This window comes from Botryllus schlosseri, chromosome 1 (genome assembly GCF_051294905.1).
Source record: "Botryllus schlosseri isolate E-star chromosome 1, Bs_hap1, whole genome shotgun sequence".
Taxonomy (NCBI): Eukaryota; Metazoa; Chordata; class Ascidiacea; order Stolidobranchia; family Styelidae; genus Botryllus; species Botryllus schlosseri.
Window position 1 is genome coordinate 41,636,308 of NC_137236.1, and position 26,031 is coordinate 41,662,338.

Here is a 26,031-nt window from a genome sequence, read left to right on the forward strand (position 1 = left end):
AATTTATTAGTGATAGAACAATGGAGGTTCACTAAAACGTAAAATCATTGAAGAATGAAATTGGTCGCTCTCACAGGTCACACCATCAGTGTATCGAGAACAATCCGAATATATGCAAGCTACAGCGACTTTATCGACACCGATTACTTGATCACTTAAAATTTACTCGTAAATTTTGCTCCGAGTCACGAATCAATCTACTTTTTTAAAATACCGAGTCAAGTCAAGTAATTTTGCAAATGAATCGAGTCAAGTAATACGAAAATAGTGACTCGAGTCATCCCAACACTGGTTTATAATATATCTATTAACCCGTCTTCAAGCCGTTTCAACGCCATCATGTCTTTTCATTGTATCGCAGTTCCTGTGGTGTCTTGATTTTCAGAAAAATCTCAATAAAACGACAGACATCAAAGCGAAAGTTACGCTCTGCGAAGCTTGTCAAAGAATTCGTTACAAAATCGATAGTTTGACTCGTGCTGTACAATAGCAGACTTTTACGCTGCTTGATTTCTGAAGAACACTTTAGTGGACTTGAATGAATTTGTCGCGGGTGAGCGGCTAAGCGTGTAACAGGAGTGTCTTTCATTACGCCTGATTCATTCCGTGTTTTGTCTTCGGCAGACTCGTACAAATTACCAGTCTAGTTGTTGACGATCAACTGACTATTGATTTTACGAATAGTTCTAGTTCTAGTTGTAATTGCGGATTTTATAAAGTAGTTCTAGTTGCGCATTGTCAAAAATCTAGTTGTAAACAACTAAAAATCAACATTCGTCGATTGGCGTGAATCGCGATACCCGTGTTCTGTTGTGAGATGTTCTTACAGACATTGCTAGCTCAGAGTCATCGCTATTAACAGTGGCGTAGCCAGGGGTGGATTTTAGCTTAAACTATAGTACTTGTGCAAGTCCGGTCTGTTGCTTTCCTTGATCGGGCAACAAGTCGAGTTGTTTGCCGCAGTAAGTTACTGATTAACCCGAAGTCGACGGCTCAATGTTATGAAGGCAAACGGGAATGTTTACCGAGTCACAAGTCAAGAGGCGGGCGTTAGTGCTGGTTTCTATATCAATTCTAGTATATGGTCCTCGAGTTATATAGCAGACAGCTTACTCAGGTTCAAGCAGACTTTGACAACTTGAAAATCTTTCATCTTTTCCTAATTAAGTTAGAAGTAGACTGACTGAATTCGCAAAAATTTAGGAATTGATAAATGAAGTTCAGTTCAGCCTTTACGTCAAGCTTGGTTCGTTTCGCACGATAGATCTCTCCTGTAGCATTTTCAGGACAACCAGGTCAGATCTGAATTAAAATGAGAGCATAGGAACATCTTGCCTAAACACTGAAGGAAAAGTCCTAACATCTAACTAAACCTTGAGTAAGTGTAATGCGTGCTGCTGAGCAAAACCAGCTTGATTACTCGATTTATCAGATCGTGGCCAGGCAATTCCGAGCGCTGACTATAGTATTCAGTCAGTAGAAGCTGCTCGTTTTTTGACTTGACTGTTTGATGATACTGTCGAAATACTATATTCTCGTTGGCCATACGGCAATAGAAGCCTGGATTTGCGGTATCATATCATTTAAACCTCGAGGGCTCGTGATATAGTAGGTATGGTTATGGATAATTATGTTATAGTTTGTATACTAGTTATATATGTAGTAAGCACAGTTATATATAGTTACGGGTATAGCGTATATAGGCTACCAGTTATACGAAGAGCTTCTTGGAGGTATAACTTCAATATACAATTGAATAGTATATTCAATATATTTATATTGAAACGAACAGAATATTTTCGGCTGACATTCGTCCCTTGACAGGGGTAATAGTCAGCAACTAGTTATACCTGTAGTAGTTACAGTCATATATAGTCATAGTTAGCAGATTTACTAGTTATATCTGCAGTATTCATAGTTCTATTACACAAAGTAGATATACAGTAGTCGTATCTAGCAACGGAGCTTCTTTTCGTAGTGATTTGCAGACACCATTCTTACGCAACAATTCCTATTCCCACAACAATGAGATGCTCGGGATTCATCCAGCTGTGACTCAGAGTTTAAACTTGCCGCATTTTTCTACCTGACCATAAACTGTATCTACTTTTATGATCTAATACTTCTAACTACTATATATATATACGATTTGATAACTAACTACTATAACTGACTTCTGAAACTATAACTACTGCACATCTACGAATTGAAAACTAACTATACTAAAACTGACTGTGCTGAAACTATAAACACTTACTGTAGATCTCCTAATTGATATCTAACTAATGTAACTGACAACTGAAATTGTACCTACTATAAAACTGTTGTACCCAACTAACTACTACGACTGACTACTGAAATTAAAAGTACTGTAACGACCGTAATTATATCTGCAAATTATAACATCACGAAGCTATACTGGATATTCAAAACAGAGATGAACGGGTTCATTGTTTTCAAAGTTCTGTTGTCAATACCTTGATTCCGTTATAGATTACTTTTCTATCATCTATAATGGATAATTTGGTATCTTATTCGCAAGTCGTGATGTCACACACATTACATCACAGCGCGCTTGACAATATTTCTCCAAATGTCAATAATTTATCGCCTGAGGCTGTATAATTGGCAGTTCTAAGTCCAGATGTCAGCCGGCTCGATGCTTGACGTAGTTTTCAGTCATAGACTTACGATAATGAAGAATATTGTCTGATTATGCGAGCTATAAGCTAGTGATACATGTCAGAATAGCAACGTCCGTGATTACTGTGAGCTGGTAGTTTTGAAATAATAGGTTCAGAGTTAAGTCTCAGTCTGGACATGGTCTGGAATTCAGGTGAGGCGGCCGGCCTGTCGTTGTAAGCGGTATGTTAGCTCGGAATTAAATTCAATTTATAAGTTTTTGCAAATTCAGTAACATGAACTGTATAATCATCTTGGAAAATAATGTATAGCCATTATTCTAAATCTAATCGAATTTTTAATAACACATATTGTACAAATATTGCGATATTATAAAGGAGATACGTCCATTAAGTAATCCCTCGATACAGAAAATGTCGAGTATGTATTGCCAGTTGGCCACACTATAACCACCAGGCTGTGGTCTTGTGGTTTCGCTCTAGTCCACTATAAGAAAAAGTCGGTGACATTGACATTCGATTTTGAGAAGGCAAATATGTGTATATTGAATTCATAGTTTTATCGGAATAGACCAAAAAGTAGTTATTCACAGTAGTGAAAACGCCAATGCGGAACCGTTATATGCAGTTTATATCGAGAATATATTAGTTGCACAAAAATATAATTCAAATATGCGTGGCCGCACTGCTGTGTCACTTCCGACTCAAAATATCCCTACAATCCAGTGACACACCAATCGCGATTGTACCAAATTATTGCGCCCGCGTTTGTAGTTGAATCTCTTGTATTTCAAAACGCATATACACAGGCTAATCCCATCTCTGCAGGTCTGAGTTCGATCGACGACGTGATTTGACACCCTCATTTAAATTGTCTGTAACGAATCAACTTTCACAGGACGTAGATTTTTAGCGATTACGTCATGCATAATGTCGTCATTTAGCTTAATAGCGATCAAACGCCGGAAGTTGAAGCCGATCGCCTCAGGCTCTGACAGTCTGATTGTGATATTCCATTCAGAATTTTGCCTGGTTCAGATTAGTGCAGTTCACAATATTGCTATATTGTTCAGGCTGGGCTCAATGATTTCAGTACTCTGATTTGAAACGAGTATTAATTTTAATTATTCCAGTCGAATAGTCAGAAATTCCTTTACTTCTACTAAATTATACGCGCCATACCACTAAGAGACACCATATCAACGAAAATGATGGTTTGATACTATATCAAGTATCAAATCATGTAAGTCGTGTTTTAGTTATTAAGTTATAGATTTTCAAAGGTCGTTGGTTCTAGTTCTAGCTGCGAGTTATGAAAATTAATTAGTTCTAACTAGATCAATTTGCGAGTTTTGAAAAGTATATTGCTCTAGTTCTAGTTCTAGTTTTCAGTTCTGAAAAATTAGTAGTTTTTGTTTTAGTTCTAGTTGGGGATTTATAAAGGTCACTTTGTCTTAGTTATGGTTTTGCGTTTTTAAAATAAAGAAGTTCTGGTCCCATTAACGAGTTTTGAAAAGTAAATTGCTCTATAGTTCTAGTTCTAGATTCCAGTTATGGAGAATTACTATAGTTTTTGTTCTAGTCCTAGTTGCGGATTTGTAAAGGTCACTTGTTCTAGTTCCAGCTGTGGGTTTCGAAATGTGAGTAGTTCTATTTGCGAGTTTTTAAAAGCAAATTGGTCCAGTTTTAACTCTAGTTGTCAGTTCTGGATAATTAGTAATTCTTGTTCTAGTTCTAATTGCGAGTTTTGAAAAGTGAATAGCTGTAGTTCTAGTTCAGAGTTTTGAAATTTGACTAGTTCTAAGTATAAATATCGTTGCGGACTTTGAATGGTCGTTAGTTCTAAATCTAGTTACTAGTTTTGAATAGTGAGTAGTTTTAGTTCTAGTCGCGCATTTTGAAAAGTGGGTAGTTTTTGTTCTAGTTCAGTGGTTCTCCAAGTGGGAGGCGCTCCTCCCTTTGAGGGCTAGAAGTATAGGAGGAGCGATGCCGCCTGAAGAAATTATGTTTTTGTTACTTGGATTGAGTTTAAATCGTTCTGAAACTTCCAAGTGCCACCAACCGCAATAATCCTAATTACATTGATTACGATTTAAAGGCATAATTGCGTCCCATCATCCATATACCGATGCTATATTTGGTTCATTACCGGACCTTGCACCGATCATAATTTGTCTCTGAATCAAGAGTAGCTGTTAGCTGATGCTTTCATATATGTCTGTCAATCGATGGTCTGGGTAATATGCCTTTTGAATGTAACATGGAAGGATTTCAATCGAAGTCATTTCTAACGTCGAGGTAGCCACTCCCATTATACTCAAATAGGACACACATGTAGAATGTGCGTTTTATGACATCCAAAAAGTGTTCAATTGAATTATTTTCTTGTCGAACAACTGCGACCAGCATAGACAAATATTGTTTGTTTCTTGAAATGCCAAGTTTTACAAAGATGTGGCCCGCACCGTTAGTCTTAATTTAGCTTTTGCTTTGGCACGTTTGAGCTAAGCTCAAGTTGGGTAATACTGGGGATTAGACACCGAATTCGATAAAAGATCTTAATGCTACGTGCTGCTACTATTGCATATGATTAATTTATTCGCGCTCGACGAGATTTACCTCTGTACGTCAAAATTATCGCTCTGTTCATAGCCCAAATTCCATATTTTAGAAATCTCGCAACAGTCAAAACCTGCCATGCCATCAAACTATGCGTTGGATTTGCAAACATTCTTGCAATACTCTTTCCGATATGGCAATAAGGGGTCGGGGAGCGTTACATTTTTTACTATTAAGAAGGGGAGTGTAGAAAAAATTAGAGAAACACTACTCTAGTCGCTAGTTTTGAAAGTGAGTAGTTCTAGTTCTAGATCATTTCTAGTTGCGATTCTTTAATGGGCGTTAGCTCTAGTTCTGGTTCTAGTTTTAAAAAGTGTGTAGTTCTAGTTCTAGTTGCGAATTTTTAAATGTCGTTACTTCTAGCTCTGGTTACAGGTTTCGAAAAGTCTGTTCTAGTTCTAGTTCCAGGTTGTTAGTTCTAGTTCTAGTTGCGAGCTTTGCAGATTGAGCAGTTCTAGTTCTAGGCAGTGTTGGGATCAGGTCACTACCTTCGAGTCACGAGTCATTTCGAGTCATTGCACATTTTGACTCGAGTCAAGTCAAGTCAATCGATTTTCGAAGGTGACTCGAGTCAAGTCAAGTCACTCGTTTTATGGAGGTGACTCGAGTCAAGTCGAGTCAAGTCAAGTCAAGTCAAGTCAAGTCAAGTCAAGTCACGAGTCAAGTCACAATTCAAGTCAAATTGGTTTTTTGAAGTATGAGTGATGATTCAAAGTCATTACGTTTTGCTAGATATGTGAAAAACAGATGTATTTGTTATATATGTTGAATCAAATAACGATTATAAAGTCAAATATACATGCAAAAGGGCGTTGAATCGCTCACACAGATGTAGAGCAGCTAATAAAATTCGTGAGCTAAAATAGAGGATCGAATACGAAGCGACGAGAAGTAGAAACAAATTGATATGGTATAATATACTACCCATCTACACATCCGGTAGAATATAAACGCATAAACTATATTCGTTCGATTCGAATCATACAAGGGGGTTGGCTAAGGTGGGCAGTGCGCGAAGTAAGCACTGAGAAACAGAGATACGTTGCTATTAGATTATGGTACTGATAGCACATAAACGTAAGCTGTCATCAGTTCGTTTTCGGTCAATTTAATTGTGATGTAACAAGAGGGGTCAGTGAAAGGTACAATCAGTGATTGCTGGTCAGTCATTACTTGTTGCTCTCACAAGTGACACCGGCGTATGTCGAACAATCCGAACATACACAAGATACAGGGATTTATTCGACAGCGTTTACTTGATGACTTGAAATTGACTCGTAAATTTTACTCCGAGTCACGAGTCAATGCCCATTTTTGAAGCTCCGAGTCAAGTCAAGTCAAGTCATTTCTCCAAAGTGACTCGAGTCAAGTCAAGTCATACGAAAAAGTTGACTCGAGTCTGACTCGAGTCAAGTCATGACTCGAGTCATCCCAACACTGGTTCTAGGTGCGGATTGTTAACGGTCGAGTTGTATTTCTAGCTGTGAGTTTTGAAACAAGAGCAGTTGTAGTTGTAGTTAGTCTAGTTGTAGTTGTAGCGAGCTTTGAAAGTCATCAGTTGCTCTAATTCTAGTTCTACTTGCGCATTCTGATTGACAAAATCCACAATCTGAACGATTCGACACCAAATCGCGTGTGAGGCTTCGGTTCGAGTTTAGAATTCTAGTGTCAATCTTTATAATTGAGGAGATGTAAAGCATAAAATTTGGGGAAATAGTCGAGATTATAATTCTCGTTTAAAATATGATCAATACTGGTAATACTCCGTTCGAATTTAAGTAAGTATCTGAGTAATATTGCCTGCTCTTGTGCCGAGTCTTCAAATTCTACATAATTCACAACTGTGTCTCCAAATAAATTGCAGGCTTCGCGTTGAAATTCTATAATCGAATGAATAATTGATTGCAACTTGTTGAAATAATAAAAGCTGTTGGATCAAAAGCCGCGAAACAAGCGCATTGCTAAAAATGAGTGCTCGGCATGTCGAGAATTTGACTCAGAAAAGACAACAGGAACGGAAAGGCAAAAGGTAACTTGTTACGACATACACGGGGTAACGACTAACGATATAGGTACTCAAGTAGAACTAGCGGCGGAAATTTCTTCCGGTGTAGAATTGGAAGTAGCGATTTGCAAGTAAGTATAAAGGTAAGTAATGTAATGCCTAGTTTTGGATAAAAACTGAAACCTATTAGTCAGTAGAAGCAGTCATTTTGCAAAAAGTAGAACAGCTTCTTGAGGCACAGTACTTTAATGTACAATTAAATAGTATATTCATATTGAAATGAACCCGAATGTTTTCGGCTGACACTCGTCAGGGGTAATCGTCAGCAACTAGTAGAGAATTGGAAAGAGCATTGTATATCAACAATCGTATCACTAAATGTGACGTCACCAACATGAAATGTCGAATGCGAGAGCGTTCAATGTACTATTTTTAGATGGTACACGAACTTTTTTTGTTGACACAGCCTTGGCTGGTGTATTTTGATAAAAGTCGACGACTACCCTTGACGAGTGTCAGCCGAAAATATTCGGGTTTACTTGGGCGATTTTTTTGACATGTCAAAATATGTCAAAATTTTGTCAAAATGGAAGCGGTAGGTCAAAAACTGTCTCAATTGTTTTCAGAGTCAAAATTTTTTGACCCATTCATTCCAGAAATGAAGATAAGTAATACAATTTTACCGTTAGGTGCGAAAACACCTAATTTGCATACGTGAGGTCAAAATTTGGACAAAATTAGTTTTTTTTATGTCAAAAAATGTCAAACTTTTGATTTTTAGGTCAAAATATACCGTTGTTTCAGGTCATAAAAATCGCTCTACTTATCACATTTAGAACTGTAATGTTTGATTCTTCAATTAGTATACAGTTTTGTAAAATTGCAACCACTCAAACACAGAGATGCATCGACAAAAGATGAATCGGAAACGCAGAAAATCAAAAAAGTGCCCATTTACACAAAAGTCAACGTGATCGAAAAGACCGCAAAGTTCGACAGCGTCACCCAGGAAAAGAAAACGAAATCCAAAGCCGTAACTAGAGGTCAGAACCGCTCCAAACACAATAACGAGTATATTGATTTCTAAAATTCCGAATCCGAAACAAGATCATTCAAGAATCCGAAAAATCCGAACCGAATAACTATTTCAGAAGGATCCTAATTGCACAGCTCCGATAAGATACAGTTAGATCACATAGCCTTTACAACGACTATGATTAGCGTTAGTCATATGGCAGGGTTCACTGTCAGTGTTTAGTTATACAGCCGATGACATTATTACTCTGCTTTGTAATCAAAACTCGTTTCTGTTCACAACTACCCGAAATCAGAAGGATATTAGGAAAACGGTACTTTTAGATAACGGTAAAGATACATCGTTTTCCACATCCTTCAAATATGTGATAATTATCTATTTACTTAATCGAATACTTGGTGTAGCTGATTTACACCTACTAATTGAAGTAATAACGTACGTTCTCACACCATTTCACTAGCTGGTATCTGACTCATTTCCACCCATGGAAAAGCGCATGAGGGCAATTCAGTACTCGAACGACCGTTTACCAGATTTAAACCCTGCGCTAAGGTAAAAATTGATTCAATCACCCGTGGTTCCCAATGTTTTTTTTAGTTAATTTCCACCAGAAGATGCAAATCAGGTTTTGGTACCATTCATGGATAACACCCTATCCAATGGGTGAAAATGATTAAATACACCATGATCAAATATATTCAAGGTGTATGTATTCGTTACCACTCAAAGCCAGTGGTTTTTCACGCAGACACACACTTGACGTTCATTTGATCATCTCCATCCATCGGAAGGGTGTCATAACGTAAATCAGTAATAAAAATTGAAAACATGATTTACACCCTCATAATGAGTGAGAATTGTCCAATACACCACTGTTACACATCTCGTCCAGGTGTATTTATCCGTTCTTACCCATTGGAAGGGTGTAAATCAGTTCAACTGTACTTTAGACTTTAGAGAGCTGAATGTGTTGCTTACACCCTTCGAACGGTTGAAAATAAGGAAATATAACTAAAGTAAATATATCCTTGGTATGCGAGGGGTTTATTTTTCGTGTGGCATGAGCTGGTTCACTAAAATGCACCCCCAATCCCCCAAGACATATCTTCTTAAGGTATATTTCAATATTTTCACTCATTAGGGAGTAGTGAGAACATAATTTAGTACTTGAAGGAGCCATTCACCCGGTTCACACCCTACGTAATGGGTAAAAATCGGCAAAATACTCCTATTTCCCATAACAGTGTGTCTATTCCATTTTATTTTGCGACAATGCTGTGAACTTTAAAAGTCTTACCCGCTATCACCGTCACAACTTTCAACACGAGTTCAAGTAGAAATAGCTAGTTCTAAGTAAGAAAGTAAGCATTCTAGGCTTAATTTTTGCATAAATATAAACTCTAAAAACAAACAAACCATAGTACGTGGTGGAGTATTTGTAAAAGTAGATGTAGTTCGTTACTGAAAGCAGGAATACTGAGTCGATACCCCAAATCGCACTGTGTTTACGCATTCTTGGAAACGGATTCTCGTTCGAATCTGACTTTCAAGCAATTGTAAAATCATATCAGACAAAATTAGCCCAAATATATTCTGAATCATGAAAAATTCAAATATTAACACAGTAAGTTAGTACAAAATATCTCATTTTTGTATTATATTTTTGAATATGATTTTTTTCTCCGACCTGACTGTATATACGCATCCCTGCGGATCTATTCAATCCCCGAAAACGTGGTTTTCGATGCAGTTTTCAAATCTCCCCTATTAACTTCGTCGATTTACCCGTTTTCAGACTCAAATTCGTTCAAACGACAATCCGGAAAAGTCAGCGAACGACTTTCTAAATTCGAATCGTCTGAGCGCGGGAAAAAAGCCTCAGCGAGGCCAAAAGGGTGAGTGAAAGCAGTCGGGGATCCCACTCGAGTTAAAATAGTAGCAGTGACTCAAAATTCTAATCAATTATGGCACCATTATTGTTTATGTTTGAATAATACTTGTACTTGACAGGCTGTCTGTAAGTGAAAAAGTATGTCTTCGTACAGTGGTTCTCAAACTTTTTCGGACACGACCGTTTCCACTTCGATATAAACCCTTGTTTCTTAGATTCACAAAGCATATCATGCATGCAGATATCTTTTATTTTGTGGTATCCATGGTGTTTATCGACTACTGTGGACATTTACACCAGCGATATTTACACCAGCGATATTTGCACCAGGCCGATATTCTTCATTTTTATTCCGACTTCGCGCCCCCCTTCCCCAGTTTGAGAACCACTGTCTTAGTATAGGCTTTTGAAATGAAATGCAATTTACTATTGTAAATTTTACTTCAGATCCAATACATCAGATCTAGTCCGCAAGAAATCACTGCGTAGTGAGAAAATATCGGACAGGATCGCAAAACTCGAAACGAAGAATGCCCAAGAAAAGTAAGTCTCTCGCTTAACTATAGTCAAATTAAAACGAAATAACGCTGTTCTACAAAGAACTTTAAGTAGAAGGAAAAGTAACCACTGCTACTACTGCGAATTGTATTATAGTACACAAAACAAATTGTCTACTTTACAAATTGTAGAGTTTAAGAAGTAATACTACGACTTGACCCACCTGCGGACGTAGAAGGAAACTTGTGCGGCCGTGACACGTAATTTAATTAGCATGCGTTAGCGGCCCTCGACGCGAAAACTGAATTTATGAATTGACTCCCGAATTTTATAGAGATTTTAATTGGTCTTGAAATTTTCATCGCGCTGCGGCGATACAATGCTTAACTTGAATTTTTCGATTTTAATACAGTAGCGTACTGCGCAATATGAGCCCCACAAAACAGATGCGCTGTCGAAAAATTTGGATTTTAATAAAATAGTATTCATGGTGGGCACAACTATAATAAATAAATAAAGAATTGGTCACCGTAAATACTATTTTATTCAAATCCAAAATTTTTCGACGGCAATAACTCCGCTTCCACTGGTTGGATTTGAGCCAAATCTGGTGACCATCGTTTCTATACACAATCTAACAATTTCATTTTTATTTAATAAATATAAAACTTTCTTCTCCTGTAGCAATGCGGCTACTGGTTGGAATTGAACCAAATTTGGTGCAGGCATCAATTAGGTAACCTAGCCAGTAGAATTTGAGAAAAAAATCATTTTTGAACACCCCTCACTGACAATCCTGATGGAATGTCGAGAGATAACAGCATGCAACAAAGTAACTAATAACAATTGGCCCGCCTGAAGATGCATCATCATTTATAGCTTACCCTAAATTTCCGAAGACACTCTCTCAATGAAATCCACCATATCGTACCCCAGTAATTATTCAAAACATGGCCACTCGTGATTTTCGTGCGTGTAGAAAGCTGGTGTGAAAAATTAGATTAGTCCAGATTTTACCGGAAATGGACATGGACAGTTTAGCATGGGTTTTGTCGCACAGTTGCTTCACAGTCAGCGACCATGCGCTGGAATGTGGTTCTAGGCTGCATAAGAAATCGAAAAGCCAAGTCGGTTGTAGAAGTAGTAGTTTGGCCGAAAAATTGTAGAAACAGAAGTCTGAAATGACCACAAATTGGATAAGTGGACAAACCTACTTGAGTACTCTCAAAAAGTACTTCGTCGCTGACCACTTATGCTTTCTGTGAGAAACGAGCACCGAGTAATTAATGAAAGTCGTAGAACTGTCTATCTGATAAAATCAAAAGCGAGCAATCTTTGTTTTTCAGAAAGAGCGATTCCGCGTCGTCCTCGAAAAGTGAGTTCTGATTTTGAAACGAATTCGAACTCGAGCCGAATCAGTTTTTCTTTCAGATTCTTCCGCTACTTCGAGTAGATCTTCCATATCGGACACTGTGACTTCGACCGGCAAGACATTGACCAGGTCCATACTTGCTTCTACGCTTAATGGAGTTTTTGAAACTAGTGTCGTATATTTAATAGCTCGCGTAGCACAATTTTGAGTTGCATTTTCGGAATCAGTCCGTCGCTTGTTCTCGATCAAGACCAGTGGCGGTCGCTCCGCAGGCCAATGATGCGATTGCCAGAAATCGTATGTTCGCTCGTTGCACACAAACACACGCCGTGATAGCTGATCAGTAGACAAACTTGAAAAACCGATGCAGAGTGACACCTAAGTATATCCACAGGGCTGGCTTCTTATCTTCAGAGCTCAGCAAGCTTTGGAAAGTCACAAATCTCGTATGAGAAGCAGCAAATCGGACAAAAAATCCCCAAAATCCACGGATTCGTCGAAAAAACACAAACATAAAGGAATGAAAACGGCCGAGGAAGGTGATTATTGTTCGTAATTCGGTAAAAACTGCATTATTTGGCAAAACCACGTCATTGCTGCCTCTACTCGGAGAGGCAGGCTTGTACTTTAGAATACTTTCACTTCTACTTAAATTTTCAACATATATCTTGTCACTTCTTACGCCTGCGAATTTGTACCGCGGGGAAATATGATTTTAAACTACTCGTACTTCGTCTTAAGTTTCCTGTTTTTTGATGAAAAGGAACACTTGCGCTTGCAATTCATTTGCTAGTTGAGTAGCCATTGCGAGCGCTTCAGTACCATTATTTTCCCCAACGCAGCACAAAGCAACTCAAAAGACAAGGGCCGCGAGATGAACGTGATCATCAAAGAACTTGCTCAGATCGAACCAGGTTTGTGGCACACCCGCTTTTATACGTGTTTTTTTTTTGTGTTTAGTTACTGCTGACTTGCACACGGCTGTCGAGTCAAGACCAGGCAACGTTTTGTTTCACATGTCGGTTGGCGGCATGATCCACACAATTCTGGAATTCTCTCGTTTCAGATTCGAGAGAAGAAGAGAGAAAGGCGACTTCCAGCAGCCACGTGACTCGTGACGTCACCACTGACCGTCCGCCAACCGTCGTCGACGTGGTCGTCATAGAAACCGCCGACCGCTCTCCTGCTCCCCCTGACGGATCGGAGAACGGGCTCGGTCGATCCGGAGACAACGAAAACCGGAGCGAGAAGCCGGATTCAGATTACACTCCGGAAGAAGCGATCCACGTGAGTAGTTGCACGTATTTGAGAGAAGATTACTCGTTCTGGTTGAGAAAGTCTGAAAATCAAAATTGACTCACACCAAAGTAAAAGTAGCGATATGCGTTTCTACTCAAGTACGAGTGATCGCTTTTGGACAATAAGCCCAGTTCACCCATAGAACAAGGTCAGTGACTTCACCGAGCAGGTATCAACTACTTGGCAGTGTGGATCTTGCAGTTGATGTTCTACAGAAGTTAACGCTACACACATGCGTTGTTTTCGTGAGTATCGAAGCGTGCGTTTGTTTTTCAGATTTTGCAAAGACTTTGCGATCAAGTCCGGACCGGCGATGAAAACGTTAAAGTCGAACAAACAGGTTCCGATATTTTACTTCTTTCATTTATTAGCGCAATACGAAATACTTTTTAGATTTTCCAAATGTTCGTGAGCAACGAATTACTGTTAGCTCTGAGCCTACTTCGGTTAGATTTTTCCTATTTGCGATACTTACTCAAGCTGTTACGAATTTAGAATATTTTCACTTGTGCTGGAAAGCTTTAGACAAAACTAGGACTGGAAGGCTTACATATATTTACTTATGGTGCATTCGAATAGATGCACCCACAGGAAGGATGCCACAGCGCTATTTAGCACTTGAAATCCCGGTTACATGATTTACACCACGCCGCAGGGTGAGAATTGATCAATACACCCATGGCACACAACAATTTCCACACGTTAGACGGTGTAAATCAGGTCGGCTGTACTTTCATGTATTACATAGTGTTTTTCACGCCCAAACAAAGGATGAAGCTTAGGAATCTCAACTTATGGAGAGATATCCTCAGAATAGCGAATTAAGCTATGGCTGAGAAGTATTCAACCTTTATGGTAGTAAGGTAGGAACAACGTTGCGATTACTCACTTAGCGCACGGTCGCACTCTAGCGGGCAGTATTTATGGACCAGCGGAAGGCAAAATTGATCTCAAACTTTTCCGTCTTGTGCAACATTAGACATTGATAAAACTCTCGCGGTACATTTAGGTAGAGAAAACATGCTTTCAAAAAGATCGATATTTTTAATTATATGACCGGAACATATACAATAGAAATGTGGTTGAATTGTTCATAGACACAACCGCATTTTGTATTTCATTCCTTGCATTGTTTCTCGTTCATTGCTTTTAATTACATGTGCACTGTGCACATAGCCACGGACATACCAATTTTAATACGATAACAATCGTTTTCGCAACGATCATGAAATGGGATTTGCTTGCTGACAACTAAAACTCATCCAATTTCTTTTGAAGAAATGCCATTATACTTCAAATTCACATTTTTGTAATCAGTTAGCTGTTATTTTGCTGATAGATGGCATGATTCATAAGGATGCTATAAATGGTTTTATTGCCAATTTTAGTTATTTATTAGCGGTTTAAAAATTTTAAGTCACATATGCTACTCCAGGCCTTTTTCAAAATATTTTTGCAGCTATTTTCCAAATACCTTCCAAATACTCACACAACAGACTTGCGAGGTAGTTTCTTAAATTTGTGAACTTGCAAGGCCAACCAAAAATTTGATTAGTCTGGTCGCAACACTTGAGATGTGATGCCTAAAATATCAGTTTCGACGCATTGGCAGATCCATGAGCCAGTCACATTTTCGTAGATCTTCGTACACTACAATAAAGCAGAATGATTTGCGATTGACTTGACAAAAGTAAAAATTTTCTACACGCTTCGTGCAACATGTTGTCACTTGATTTCTTGCTTCTAATATTGTTACACCTATGTGAAAATGAAAGAACTCCTATTGTATCAGATTGAGTCTAACTATATTCGCGATTACGAGATAAAGTGTCGTTCAGCAAATGCGACCTTGCGTTTGCGCTCGCAGAAAGACCGTCGACTATGAAACCTAGGCACAAAATCATTGACGCATGTTGGTCGATATCGATATGTTCAGGCGCCGAATAGTCCAGTCCTTGCAAACTGAGCCCAGTGATATACAGCAGGCCCGCAATCTAGTCAAGCGAAAATATTATTGAACTATGAACTTCGAAAAATTTTCGCGCCTGGCGCGGCTAGTGGTCCGCGCTATAGTTCGTTAATCGAATGTGGCCCTTTATCTGAAAAGATTGGCCACCGCTGGCCTACATCTTATGCATATAATTCTGTAAAAAGGAATAAAACGCGTCATGAGTGCCAAAATACATGGAGTAAGGACAAGAAACGTTGTCGTCATTCGCCACGGGACATCAATCTTCCGAAAATCGGTAAATCCAATCCTAACCCATTCATTTTAAAATCTCAACTCCTAATCCAATCCAAATCCAGGTTGGACACCCCTGCTCTAGCTTGATTCAGTCTAGATTCGCAATTTGGCCAATTTCCATTCTCGCAACAACCACGCAAATGCCAGACATCTTGCTGCTGCTATGACGCATTTCTACGCATAACGACGAACGGCCTCTCTCGCAAACACTGCGGTTTTCAGGACATGACATCATATCCTGAATAAGCCCTGCCTTGCTACAGGGCTGGGATCGTTTCAAGCAATACCATGCACGCGTTGAGATTTAATATGCTGTTTTTCCATAACAGCAGCGTATCTAATCAAGATTGAGAATTGGTTTCATTCTATGATATGGAATGATCATATTTGACCAAGCCATATGCTGTCTCCGATCACCAAAATTTGCTTTTCAGGATATATTTGAGATGTATTGATCTGTCTTACAGTGCAGGTAGATGATTGTCAAGACGCAGTCAGCCAAATATCGTGTCGGTAATTTCCAAGTTGCTCGATAGCTATTAAGATGCGCCGGGCAGAAAGATGCAAATCTAGCGTTGTATCGCGATGGCAGTCACTCTATGTCTATAAGATGTGAATGCGATTGTTGATATACAACGTTCTTTCCAATTCACTACTAGTTGCTGACGATTATGCCTGACGAGTGTCAACCCAAAATATTCGTTGGTATCGAATCGCAGTTGATTATCACAAGCAAGAGAATATCAAATATCTGTACAGAAATCTTGGCTCGTTTCGCATTTCGCAAAGCAGAAATTAGAATATGGCTGAAAAAGAGCATATGAGAAACATTTCACGAATTAGATTACAATTAGATTACCGGCATTTTGATTTAATTGGTCTGATCATGCATTTGTCCAAGTCTGCTTGATAAATTATACCGTCTATGTCAGTGGTTCCCAATCTTTTTGGATGTCAAACTTATCACGAGAATTTAAAGGTAGCTAGCCCACATATAGGCTACTCCATATCGATTCTGTATCGGTTATTTAAGCATTGATAGACGCAGATCGGCGAGTGCTATCTATTGAATTAAACAGTAAATGCATATCATTACTACAGGATACTATTGTGTCGTTGTGTGATAGCTCAACATACATTTCAGCACTTAATGCACAAGTTTGCAGGGGATTATACGCTGAGTAATATTGGAGTTATTGCAATTCATACTTGACTGAAAACCGTCCTTTTGGTGTTAGTCAAATTGCGTCGAAATTTCCTTCACAAAGACGATATATAAAGGTCAATGACCAACAGAACTCAAAACGTATCATTGTCCGACGGCTGTTCTTCGATGCGTTTGACGCTTGAATTCTCTTCTTCAGAAGCGGCCTTGGACGACTTTAGACATAACTAATATTGCTCATTTAGCATTCATATACAAAAATTGAATAGAAATGTTCATAGAAACAAACTAGAACTGTCGTCTATTATATTTTGTGGGATATTTAGAGGTCAATCAAATCCGCAAAATGCTACCTTGGATCTGCGGTTGGGAATCACTGGTCTATACACTCAGGTCTCAGGCACTTGGTATTTTTGCTCGATATTATGATGCAATAGTGTTGTACGCAGTATTCAAGTTCATTAACACCATTCACATATTAACGATTGTTATTATTGCCTTGAATCTACAGAAAATTTCTCTCGTGAAATTTTTAAGGTAATAAATCGTACTGCAAATGAACGTAGCATTGATAGCATTATGGTATCGAGTCGATGAAGACTAATGCGTGTATAATTGTACAATTAGTTCAACCGCCAATGTTCATTTTTACGACGTTTCAATATGGCCAATTCAATTCTATACTATATATACGCTAGTATATAGTTTGCTACAAGCAGCAAACTCTAAATAGGTAATTATCTCAGCAGCATCACTGGCGCGTGATGCTGCTAATCCCATAGGGAGTAGGAACTGTATTGACTCCTGTAGCTTGTACTAAATGGCGGGTTTACGACATTAATGAGCGATTATTACAGTGATACACTCTGATTTGAAATGAGATGCTCAGGGCCAACGATTAAACAGTATCTAATGTAGCTGTTGTTCAATTTACCCCTTCGTATAAGGCAGTCTTAAATGCCATTCGCAAGCATTGTGCTTTTATAGACTGGTTAGGAAGCGGTCGCTGTTAGGCAGGCAGATAGCTCAGAACGAAGATTTTATAGGGTGTATAGAAGTGCTATCAAGTCACAGCCTTTAAGTGATAAGTTCTTTCGACTCGATTTCTTGTCGATTTTAGGTAAATTGCAATGTCGATTTCAAGTATTCAAGTTGATTTGCAGTTTTCATGTCCAATTTTCTGGTCCATATCCAAGTTTTCAGTCGAATTTTCAAGTTTGTTGCCATTTCCAGTTTTTGATCGATTTCTGGTTGAATTACAGGTTTTCAAGTAGATTTCTAGTCGATTCATAGAAGATCGATTTTGATAAATCTCAAGTCAAAAAATTTCCAAATCAAGTTTCACACATTTTCAAACAAACTCGATAAAAATATAGGTCTACTTATAATTTCGAACCAACTCGTTTGCATAGTATTGCTTAGCATTGCATAGGATATACATACCTCACCAAACTCAGTAAACTTATCGACAAGCTATTTCTAAACTATTGATGCGGCATGAGTCACGGGCTAGTTATGTAAGTAGCTGTAAGCATCAAGGTCGCATGCTACAGCATATAGACACTCTGTGCTAAAACAATGGCAGTCAATTCAAATCAATGGACTCTTAGCGACTGTAATATGAGGCTGTATTGCTTCATAATTTAGCATACCTTATTTCCTTCCAATATCGCTTATAAAAGATCTATCTAGACATTTTGCGATACACATTTGCTGAACTACGCTAATTTCGCGCATTGAGCAAATTTTCTGCAAAATATGCAATTAACTAAGTCAATAGCTATGCTCACCTTGATTAAAGTATATCGAAATATGACAAGTGTCTGTGGACAGAGATATGCGTGGTTATCTATTAATCACCCTGGAAATAAATAGATGAAGGGTTAGTTTTCATGGAGTTGTGATTTCCAGGTTTATTTTGAGGCTCATAATATGTTTTCAGGTGGAACATTAGATGACTTGATACTTTGTGTGTGATTCATGACTGATTTTAGGACATTGACTCGAAAAGCGTGACTCAAACTATCTAAACACTGTAAAAGCTCGTCGTGGGTTGTAACTTGAGGTGAACTGTTTATATTTGTAACGAATTCTATACACGTGGGACCTTCACCAGCTGTTTATTGCTTGGCCTTGTCATCAGGTGAAGCGCTTTCCGTTTGTGAGTCATCAATCTGAGCTGATCCGTTGTTCCTTCGTACTTTGAACTATTCAAAGCAGTTTGAGTTTCAAGTTATGATTAGGAAAAAGCAGAAATAATTCTACTTTTGAAAGGCTTCAGGCAGATTTTGCCTATACTCGCATTATTTACTCCAGTTAACTCACGTCAAGCTGACAGTTTTGATAATACTTAGAATTTACTTGCAGATCGTTAGTGACACTTTGCGTACATAACAATGACTTACATGAACTTGAGTAGGAATTATCGGCGATACTTCTATTTATACTTAAACACTTTTCAAATATATTTTCACCAAGTTATGAATTTAGGCTACTTGTCCTTGTACTTGTATAGAAATTTAACCTTCAACTTGTTCAGGTTGTAGCTATCTGCACAGAGGCATTTTAAAAGCAAACAATGATAAAATATATATTTTTCATGTTTCAGAAAATATTTCCAAAGTAGAGCCGAGATTGAGGCCTGATTCACTTCCCATTGTCGACGTCACAAACCAAACGAATCAACAATCTTTCTCCGAAGCTCTGAGGATTTTCGGCGGTGACAGCTCCGGATCTCCGGTTAAATCGATATCCGGATCCCCCATTACCTCCACACCAGGATCTCCGGATAAATTTCCGGTGTTCACCACCAAGTCCTACCCCATTCCCGTGTCTCCACTTAAATCTCCGGATAAATCCGTATTCTCATCTCCACTTAACTCTCCGGTTAAATCCGTATCCTCATTTCCAGTTAAATCTCCGGTTAAATCCGTATCCTCATCTCCAGTTAAATCTCCGGTTAACTCCACATCTGGATCTCCGTATAAATCTCCGACTCTTTTGACCGAGTCACCCTCGATATTCGGATATCCGGCAACGTCCCAAGATTCCATATCTCCGGTTTTTACCAAGTCTCAATCCGTAACCGCGTCTCCGGTTACATCTCCGGATCCCGTCATACTGATTCCATCGCCTGACACCCGGATATCGATCGTAAGCTCCGGATCCGGAACTGACCACGAAATGCTGTCGTCTAGAAGCCGGCCGAGGTTCGTTTTGCAATTTCATGTTTAAATTGATTTTTAAGATATTTACTACTTTTTAATTGATTTCCAGGCTCCAAAAGTGTTGGTTGGACGAATCCGACTCTGACTCTGTGTCGCTGTTGTCGGACGCAGCCAGCGACGCTTCTGAAGTCGATTTGGAATGGCTCGGATACGATCCGGAAGACGTGAGAGCATATGCTGATATTTCACGGCTACTAAGTTACTTATGCCCAAAGATTATTTTTTGCTACAAGATTCGTCGTAGGCTTTCATGTTTTGTTCTTACGTAGCAGGATCGCAGTCACGTGTCCGTGGGGAGGACCGCGTCTTCTGCTCAGGAGATGATGAGAATGTGGGAGGAGAAGGCGAGGGCGCGCGACGATGACGTCAGCGGGAAACAAACCACCAACGGGCACTCCCCTGACGTTGTGACGTCACCTAGACGCGTGGTGACGAGCGCCGAAGAATCTCAGGTTTGCGAAATCCGAGTTCGAGTCATTTTTGAGTCACGCTCAAACCCGGTCTGTTGCAGCCACGCACGGTAGGTGGCGCCAAAGCTCTCTTCGAAAACCTCTCCAAGTCCCCGAGGAAGAGTCCGCTCAGGTGAGTGCGTGTGACGTCACACACGGTGTTGGTTTGGATGTTGGCGCTCTTTTCAGAAGCCCACGAAAAAGAATCGAACTCGGATCCGAGTCTTCGAACGAATTTCAAGGTTCGGATTTTGTTTCCATTTGTTTCTCAGCGCGTAGCGTAGCGTAGTTCTCACATCATTGCGAATATGACCAATTTTGCCAATTGACCGTCTTTGTCATTTTTAGTTATCAGGAGGCTGATGTTAAGCAACAAGATCAGTGACAATAATCGCGCAAAAGTTTACCACACGCTCCGATAATTCACCTTGCTAGTTGCTTGGGCCATTTTTTATTTTCATATTTTTAGAATTATCTCTCGCGCAACATTTGGCCCGCGGCGCACCGGTTGGACGCTCCCTATCATGACATGCTTTTTGAAAAGAAAATGACCTCTCCAAACGTGAATGACCCGCAGAATTGATATTTTCAGGGCGACATCTCAAAACTATAACTATAGTAACTATAGCAATGTCATTAGAGCGTCCCTCCCTCCCTCTAAAAATGCTAATTTCCAGGAGAAAACTAACTATTGCCTTATCAGTCATCACAATCTAATCTAGGGCTTTATTGACCTCCCAAAACACGAGGCAACCTATGTCACCCGCAATCAGGCTACTTTTCAATAACTCAAAAACTAGAGGTAGGCCTACTTCAGCGAAAGTAATGTCATTTTCAGACTCAGTGCCCATAATATACCCGTGAAAATGTCATGATTCTCGCAATAAAAATGATGTTTTCATTCAACCTAATTGCTTTGGAAAGAACTATGCTACTTTTCACTCGATACTAAAAAGGTACTAAATTACGAATAGTACTTGTCTTGTGTCGCACTTGGAGAAGCATTTTAAACAGTCCTCAGTACTTTGTACTCAGCTCAATTCTGCAGCGGAATATGCAGGATATAGCTGGTTGTGTCTTTTTAATCGATTAGACATAGTTATAGTAGCTGTTCATTAAACAAAAGATGTCGGCTTATCGGCTGACGAGTGTCGAAAACCATTTCCACAGAGATAGGTATAATGGTTGAGCATGTGACAAAATGGAATAATAAAGTTGAGCATGGGACACTTTAGCATGCGTCATTTCAGCATGTGGCTTTGTAACCCCAAAACTAACTCTAACCGGAGGCAAAATCCTGAAATTATCGCTATATATATATCCTATCCGATTCCGGCTCATATTGAGAAGGGCGCTACTATATTAAAATCGAATAATGAAGTAATGTTGAATTGGACCAGTGGTTCCCAACCTGTGGTACGCGTACCACTAGTGGTACGCGAAGGTCTTCCAGGTGGTACGCGAGTAGATTCTGTTTCTTTTTTTCTGCCGAAGGGAGTTATTAGTTCAGGTGGGATTGATTTTGAATTTTTTGAAGTTTATTGACTAGTGGTGAAAAAACGATCCCATCGGCCGTGGCTGATAATGCCTAGTTTAATGGAATTTGTTATTACTAGGGCGATTTTTTTGACATGTCGAAATGAGTCAAAATTTTGTCGAAATTGAAGCGCTAGGTACAAAAATTGCCAAAATTGTTTACAAAATCAAAATTTTATCGACCCCTCCATTTCGTTTGTAGAGTTTGCACTGTCGGTGAACTTATCATTTGATATTTTACAGCTTATAGCCTACTTTATGGGCCTACCGTTGTAGGTCCATTGTCTGCTCATGGTGAATCATAAACGGTTAATCGAAACAAATAGATTGACATGGTGTTATGCTCAACGTGGCGCAATATCCCAACGGGAGCACGACTGTTTGTGATTGTTTGTGATGTTGACAACATTGTCATAATAAAGCAACATGGTGTGTCACCAGCAGTGTAGGCTAGAGGTGGTCAGTAACGAAGTACTTCTACTTTTTGGAAGTACTCAAGTAGTTTTCCTCTACTTCTGGCACTTACTCAAGTAGATCTGATTTTCTCTACTTCTACTTCGTAATATTTTGTGATCTACTTACTTACTTTTCGCTATTTTCAGTTTGTCAAGTAGAAGTAGTTTAATCCCCTAATACGAATGATAGCCTGACGAATTTCGAGGCTGTTTTTACCGAGTACCAACATTTAATATTCATAATAGTCAAGTAAAGCCGAGAAATTTTGTTGCGCTTCGCGAACAGTAGTTATATGGAGTGAGAAATATGTTTTCACGAAAGTATCAGTGAATATTATTTAGGTACCGGATTGGTTGATTCCTCTCGCACGTATTGTCGCCCAGCATATTAAATATTTCAAATATGGGCCACCATACGATTTGAAACTACCGTTTCGCAATCTAGCAATTAGGCTACCTATCATATCGTAATCCATAGCAGCCCATGACGTGTCCTGCAAATCTGGAAAATGCGGCTTTTTTGAACGTTACACCTGTTTTAGCAGATCACCTTTGAAGCTTTATGGACAAAAGACATGAAACATATTTTTCGCTTTTTAGAAGTGCTATATATATTTCACTTTCAATTCCGATGAGTATCATACTTTAAGTTTTAATTACTTTCAGTTCTTGTGTCCGCAGAACATACATGTTGAAGCATAAAAGCAAGTGTAGCAATGCCTCTATTTTCCGAAAATAAAGCTACACTAAATATAAATTTTACGATCCAAAATATTTGTAATTATTGTATACTAATCGCGCAAAGTGTTGAAACGGTATCCGATACAACTTCTCCGTATTGCTCTTCGCCTAAACTTGGGACCTTATAATATGGGGTAGGGCGCTATGTAATGATATTCTCTAAGACGGGGTTTTCTAGTAAACAAAGGGTTAGTATCGCAATTTGATATCAATACTATAATTTGCATCCCATGATGCGAAAGAATGCTTATTCTGTCGAAAATTGATAGCTCCTAGGATATGCATCAATACGAATCAAGCTCTGTGCACCTATCGCATAACTCAATTTGCAGCTTTTGACAGTCCATGCGAACGAATTAAGACTGTTTTTAAAACTACTTACTTACTTGAGTAGACTTAAAGTCAGTCAATTCTACCTCTACTTCAAGTAGTTTTAGGTGGCTTACGGAAGAAGTACTTCTACTCGTACTTGAGTATATTTTTTGCCGCTACTTCTACTTCTACTTGAGTAGCTTTCTTGACTACTTTGACCACCTCTGGTGTAGGCCTACGGACAACTTCAGTGTTGTCAGCCAACAACTGCTGCTGTTGAACGCTCTTTCTCCATTCTTGGCAAGCTACTTATAGTAAGGACAGACACTTTCTATCCGAGAATGTAGGAAAGTATCTTTCGTAGTACTACAACACATTTTAATCAACTCTACCATAATACGTGATGTAGCTACTGGAATTCTTCATAGGGCCAGATATCGTTGAAATAAAGTTTTTTCATGTAAAAATTTGTCTGTTTTAAGTCAAAAACGCTTTTTCAGGCCAATCTACTTCTAAGGACAGACAGTCCCAACCAAAAATGAATATAAGTAGTACAGTGTTACAATTATGAGCGAAAACACGTAATTTGCATACATTGGGTCAACATTTGGTCAAAATTAAGGTTTTTTAGGTCAAAATCCTCTGTTTTTTAGGTCAAAATTCGCTCTAGTTCTTACCCCACATAGGTCAAATACGTGATTATGACGTCATAAATAGTGAAAACATTTTTGACCGCCTACGGCACGCGTAACTTATGTAGGTGGTACGCGAGCACTGCATAAAACCTCGAAGTGGTGCGTGGATGGAACCACTGAATTGGACGGATCGCGAAAAAAAATTCAATATTAATTAAAATATCTCAAAAACTCGGGAGTGAATTCGTAATTTTAATTTGCATGTCGACGGCCGCCAACACATACTAATTGAATTAGTTGTCGAAGGCAGCAAAAATTCCCTTATACGGCCGCACTTGCCCATACCGGATCTAATAGTATAGTATAATATAGTATATCTATCTACGCCAAGTTTGAATCCGCATTCCAGTTGTTGAGTCTTTCACATTTCTGACAAATTTCCCCAAACTTGTTTGAAAATAGCAAAAACTGTGAACAGGACATCAATTAATTTCAAGGTATAGTTTGCGCTGCGTCGTTCTGTCCTGCCATGCTAAATTTGATAAGTTTTGGAATTGAATTAAATTGTGCTGACTTAGCAGCCTAATTGAGGGTGAAACCGGGCGACCTATATTGCATCTAAGTCTGTCTTAGGCAGTGCAATTCGCCAGCTAATAACAACAGCTACCCAGCGCACCGAACTTGAGGCTACTGCCAAAGCTTTGAAGTAATGAATGACTTAGACATTGGAATTGCTGTAAATCTTTTAGGAATATCAAATATTTGCTCAAATGAAGTTAAAATCAGCCTTGTTGAGCACGACTGCGGGAGTTTGAATTTGGCGAGCTTTCTTGAATACGAAATAAGTTTCAACTTCAACAATCGTCTTCTCAGAATGGTTGTATACTTTGTTGCGCCGATAGCAGACGATATATATTAACGTAAGACCTTGGTAGCTTTCACACTATATTTAACTTAAAAATAAATAGAGTTAAATAGAGTGTGAAAGCTACCAAGGTCTTACGTCAGAATGGTTGTGAAACACATGTTTAGTCAGAATTCATTTTCGGTTTATCGCCCTCCCCCCCTGAGAGCCGCCCGAGTCCCCCAAGGGGCTATGAATACTAGTGAATGAATACTAGTCAGCCTTCAGGATAACCGGACCACGACCTAACATATCGATGCCATCTCATTTTGTCGCTTGCCATTTATATTTTCTGCTTTATTGTTCTTTCACTTGGCATGCCTCTTTTCATCGCGAAGGTCTGATTTCAAAGACTACTCCAAATCGTTTCGACAACTTCCTGTCTTTCATTGCATCGCATGGTGTTTTGAAATGATAAAAAATAAAATTACATTGATACTGACTATTTAATCCACGTGCTCATGTGTCGCATGCCTAATTGTCGCATTATGAAGTGGCGCAAGCTCTATAATGTCGTACGCTCATTAGGGCTGTTCAAAAATCCTTTTTTTCGGATTTCAGCCTATCACTTATCAGGTTACCCTAAAAAACGCTGCACACCAAATTTGGTTCAGTTCTAACAAGTATAAGAGTCTGCAGACGCAATTAATATTATTCATTTATTAGGGAAAATTAAAACAAAATTCAAATTTTTCTGTCAACCCCATGAAATTGAGTTATTTGAGTTTTTCGTTTGTAATTCAATCTGTATATTTGCACAGATCAGGAAAAACACTTGTCACTAATTTGCTAACACATCAATGAAAAAAGTGTTTCAAACTTTAGGAAGTCCGCCCCATTGACCTCCAGCTTTTTTTAAATGTTTCCACAAACCGCAAACAATCTGACAATCGAAAATAATTGGTTTAGCAAAATATTTCACCCCATCTGTAGATCTCAAACGAGGTTGGACTCAGCGGAGAATCAGTCTGTTTGACACAAGTAGCAGTAATGATGTCAA

General features: G+C 38.9%; 1 protein-coding gene across 5 annotated transcripts in view; it reads left to right on the plus strand.

The window, feature by feature from the left end:
• The first annotated feature begins 6,739 nt into the window (after positions 1–6,739).
• Positions 6,740–26,031, plus strand: part of LOC145450052 (supervillin-like) — a 64,654-nt gene continuing 45,362 nt past the window's right edge. The window contains exons 1-15 of one of the 5 annotated variants that reach the window (XM_080328512.1): positions 6,740–7,290; positions 8,167–8,309; positions 10,098–10,197; positions 10,641–10,736; positions 12,038–12,066; positions 12,123–12,192; positions 12,478–12,611; positions 12,906–12,977; positions 13,130–13,350; positions 13,639–13,702; positions 19,381–19,981; positions 20,049–20,163; positions 20,269–20,451; positions 20,511–20,581; positions 20,638–20,690. In XM_080328512.1, coding sequence (XP_080184638.1) covers positions 7,229–7,290; positions 8,167–8,309; positions 10,098–10,197; positions 10,641–10,736; positions 12,038–12,066; positions 12,123–12,192; positions 12,478–12,611; positions 12,906–12,977; positions 13,130–13,350; positions 13,639–13,702; positions 19,381–19,981; positions 20,049–20,163; positions 20,269–20,451; positions 20,511–20,581; positions 20,638–20,690 — 2,014 coding nt within the window. In that variant the 5' untranslated portion in view covers positions 6,740–7,228. Of the gene's footprint in view, positions 7,291–8,166; positions 8,310–10,097; positions 10,198–10,640; positions 10,737–12,037; positions 12,067–12,122; positions 12,193–12,477; positions 12,612–12,905; positions 12,978–13,129; positions 13,351–13,638; positions 13,703–17,164; positions 18,655–19,380; positions 19,982–20,048; positions 20,164–20,268; positions 20,452–20,510; positions 20,582–20,637; positions 20,691–26,031 lie in introns of those variants that run through there. The other 4 variants (XM_080328532.1, XM_080328522.1, XM_080328541.1 and 1 more) reach the window with 4 other exon arrangements.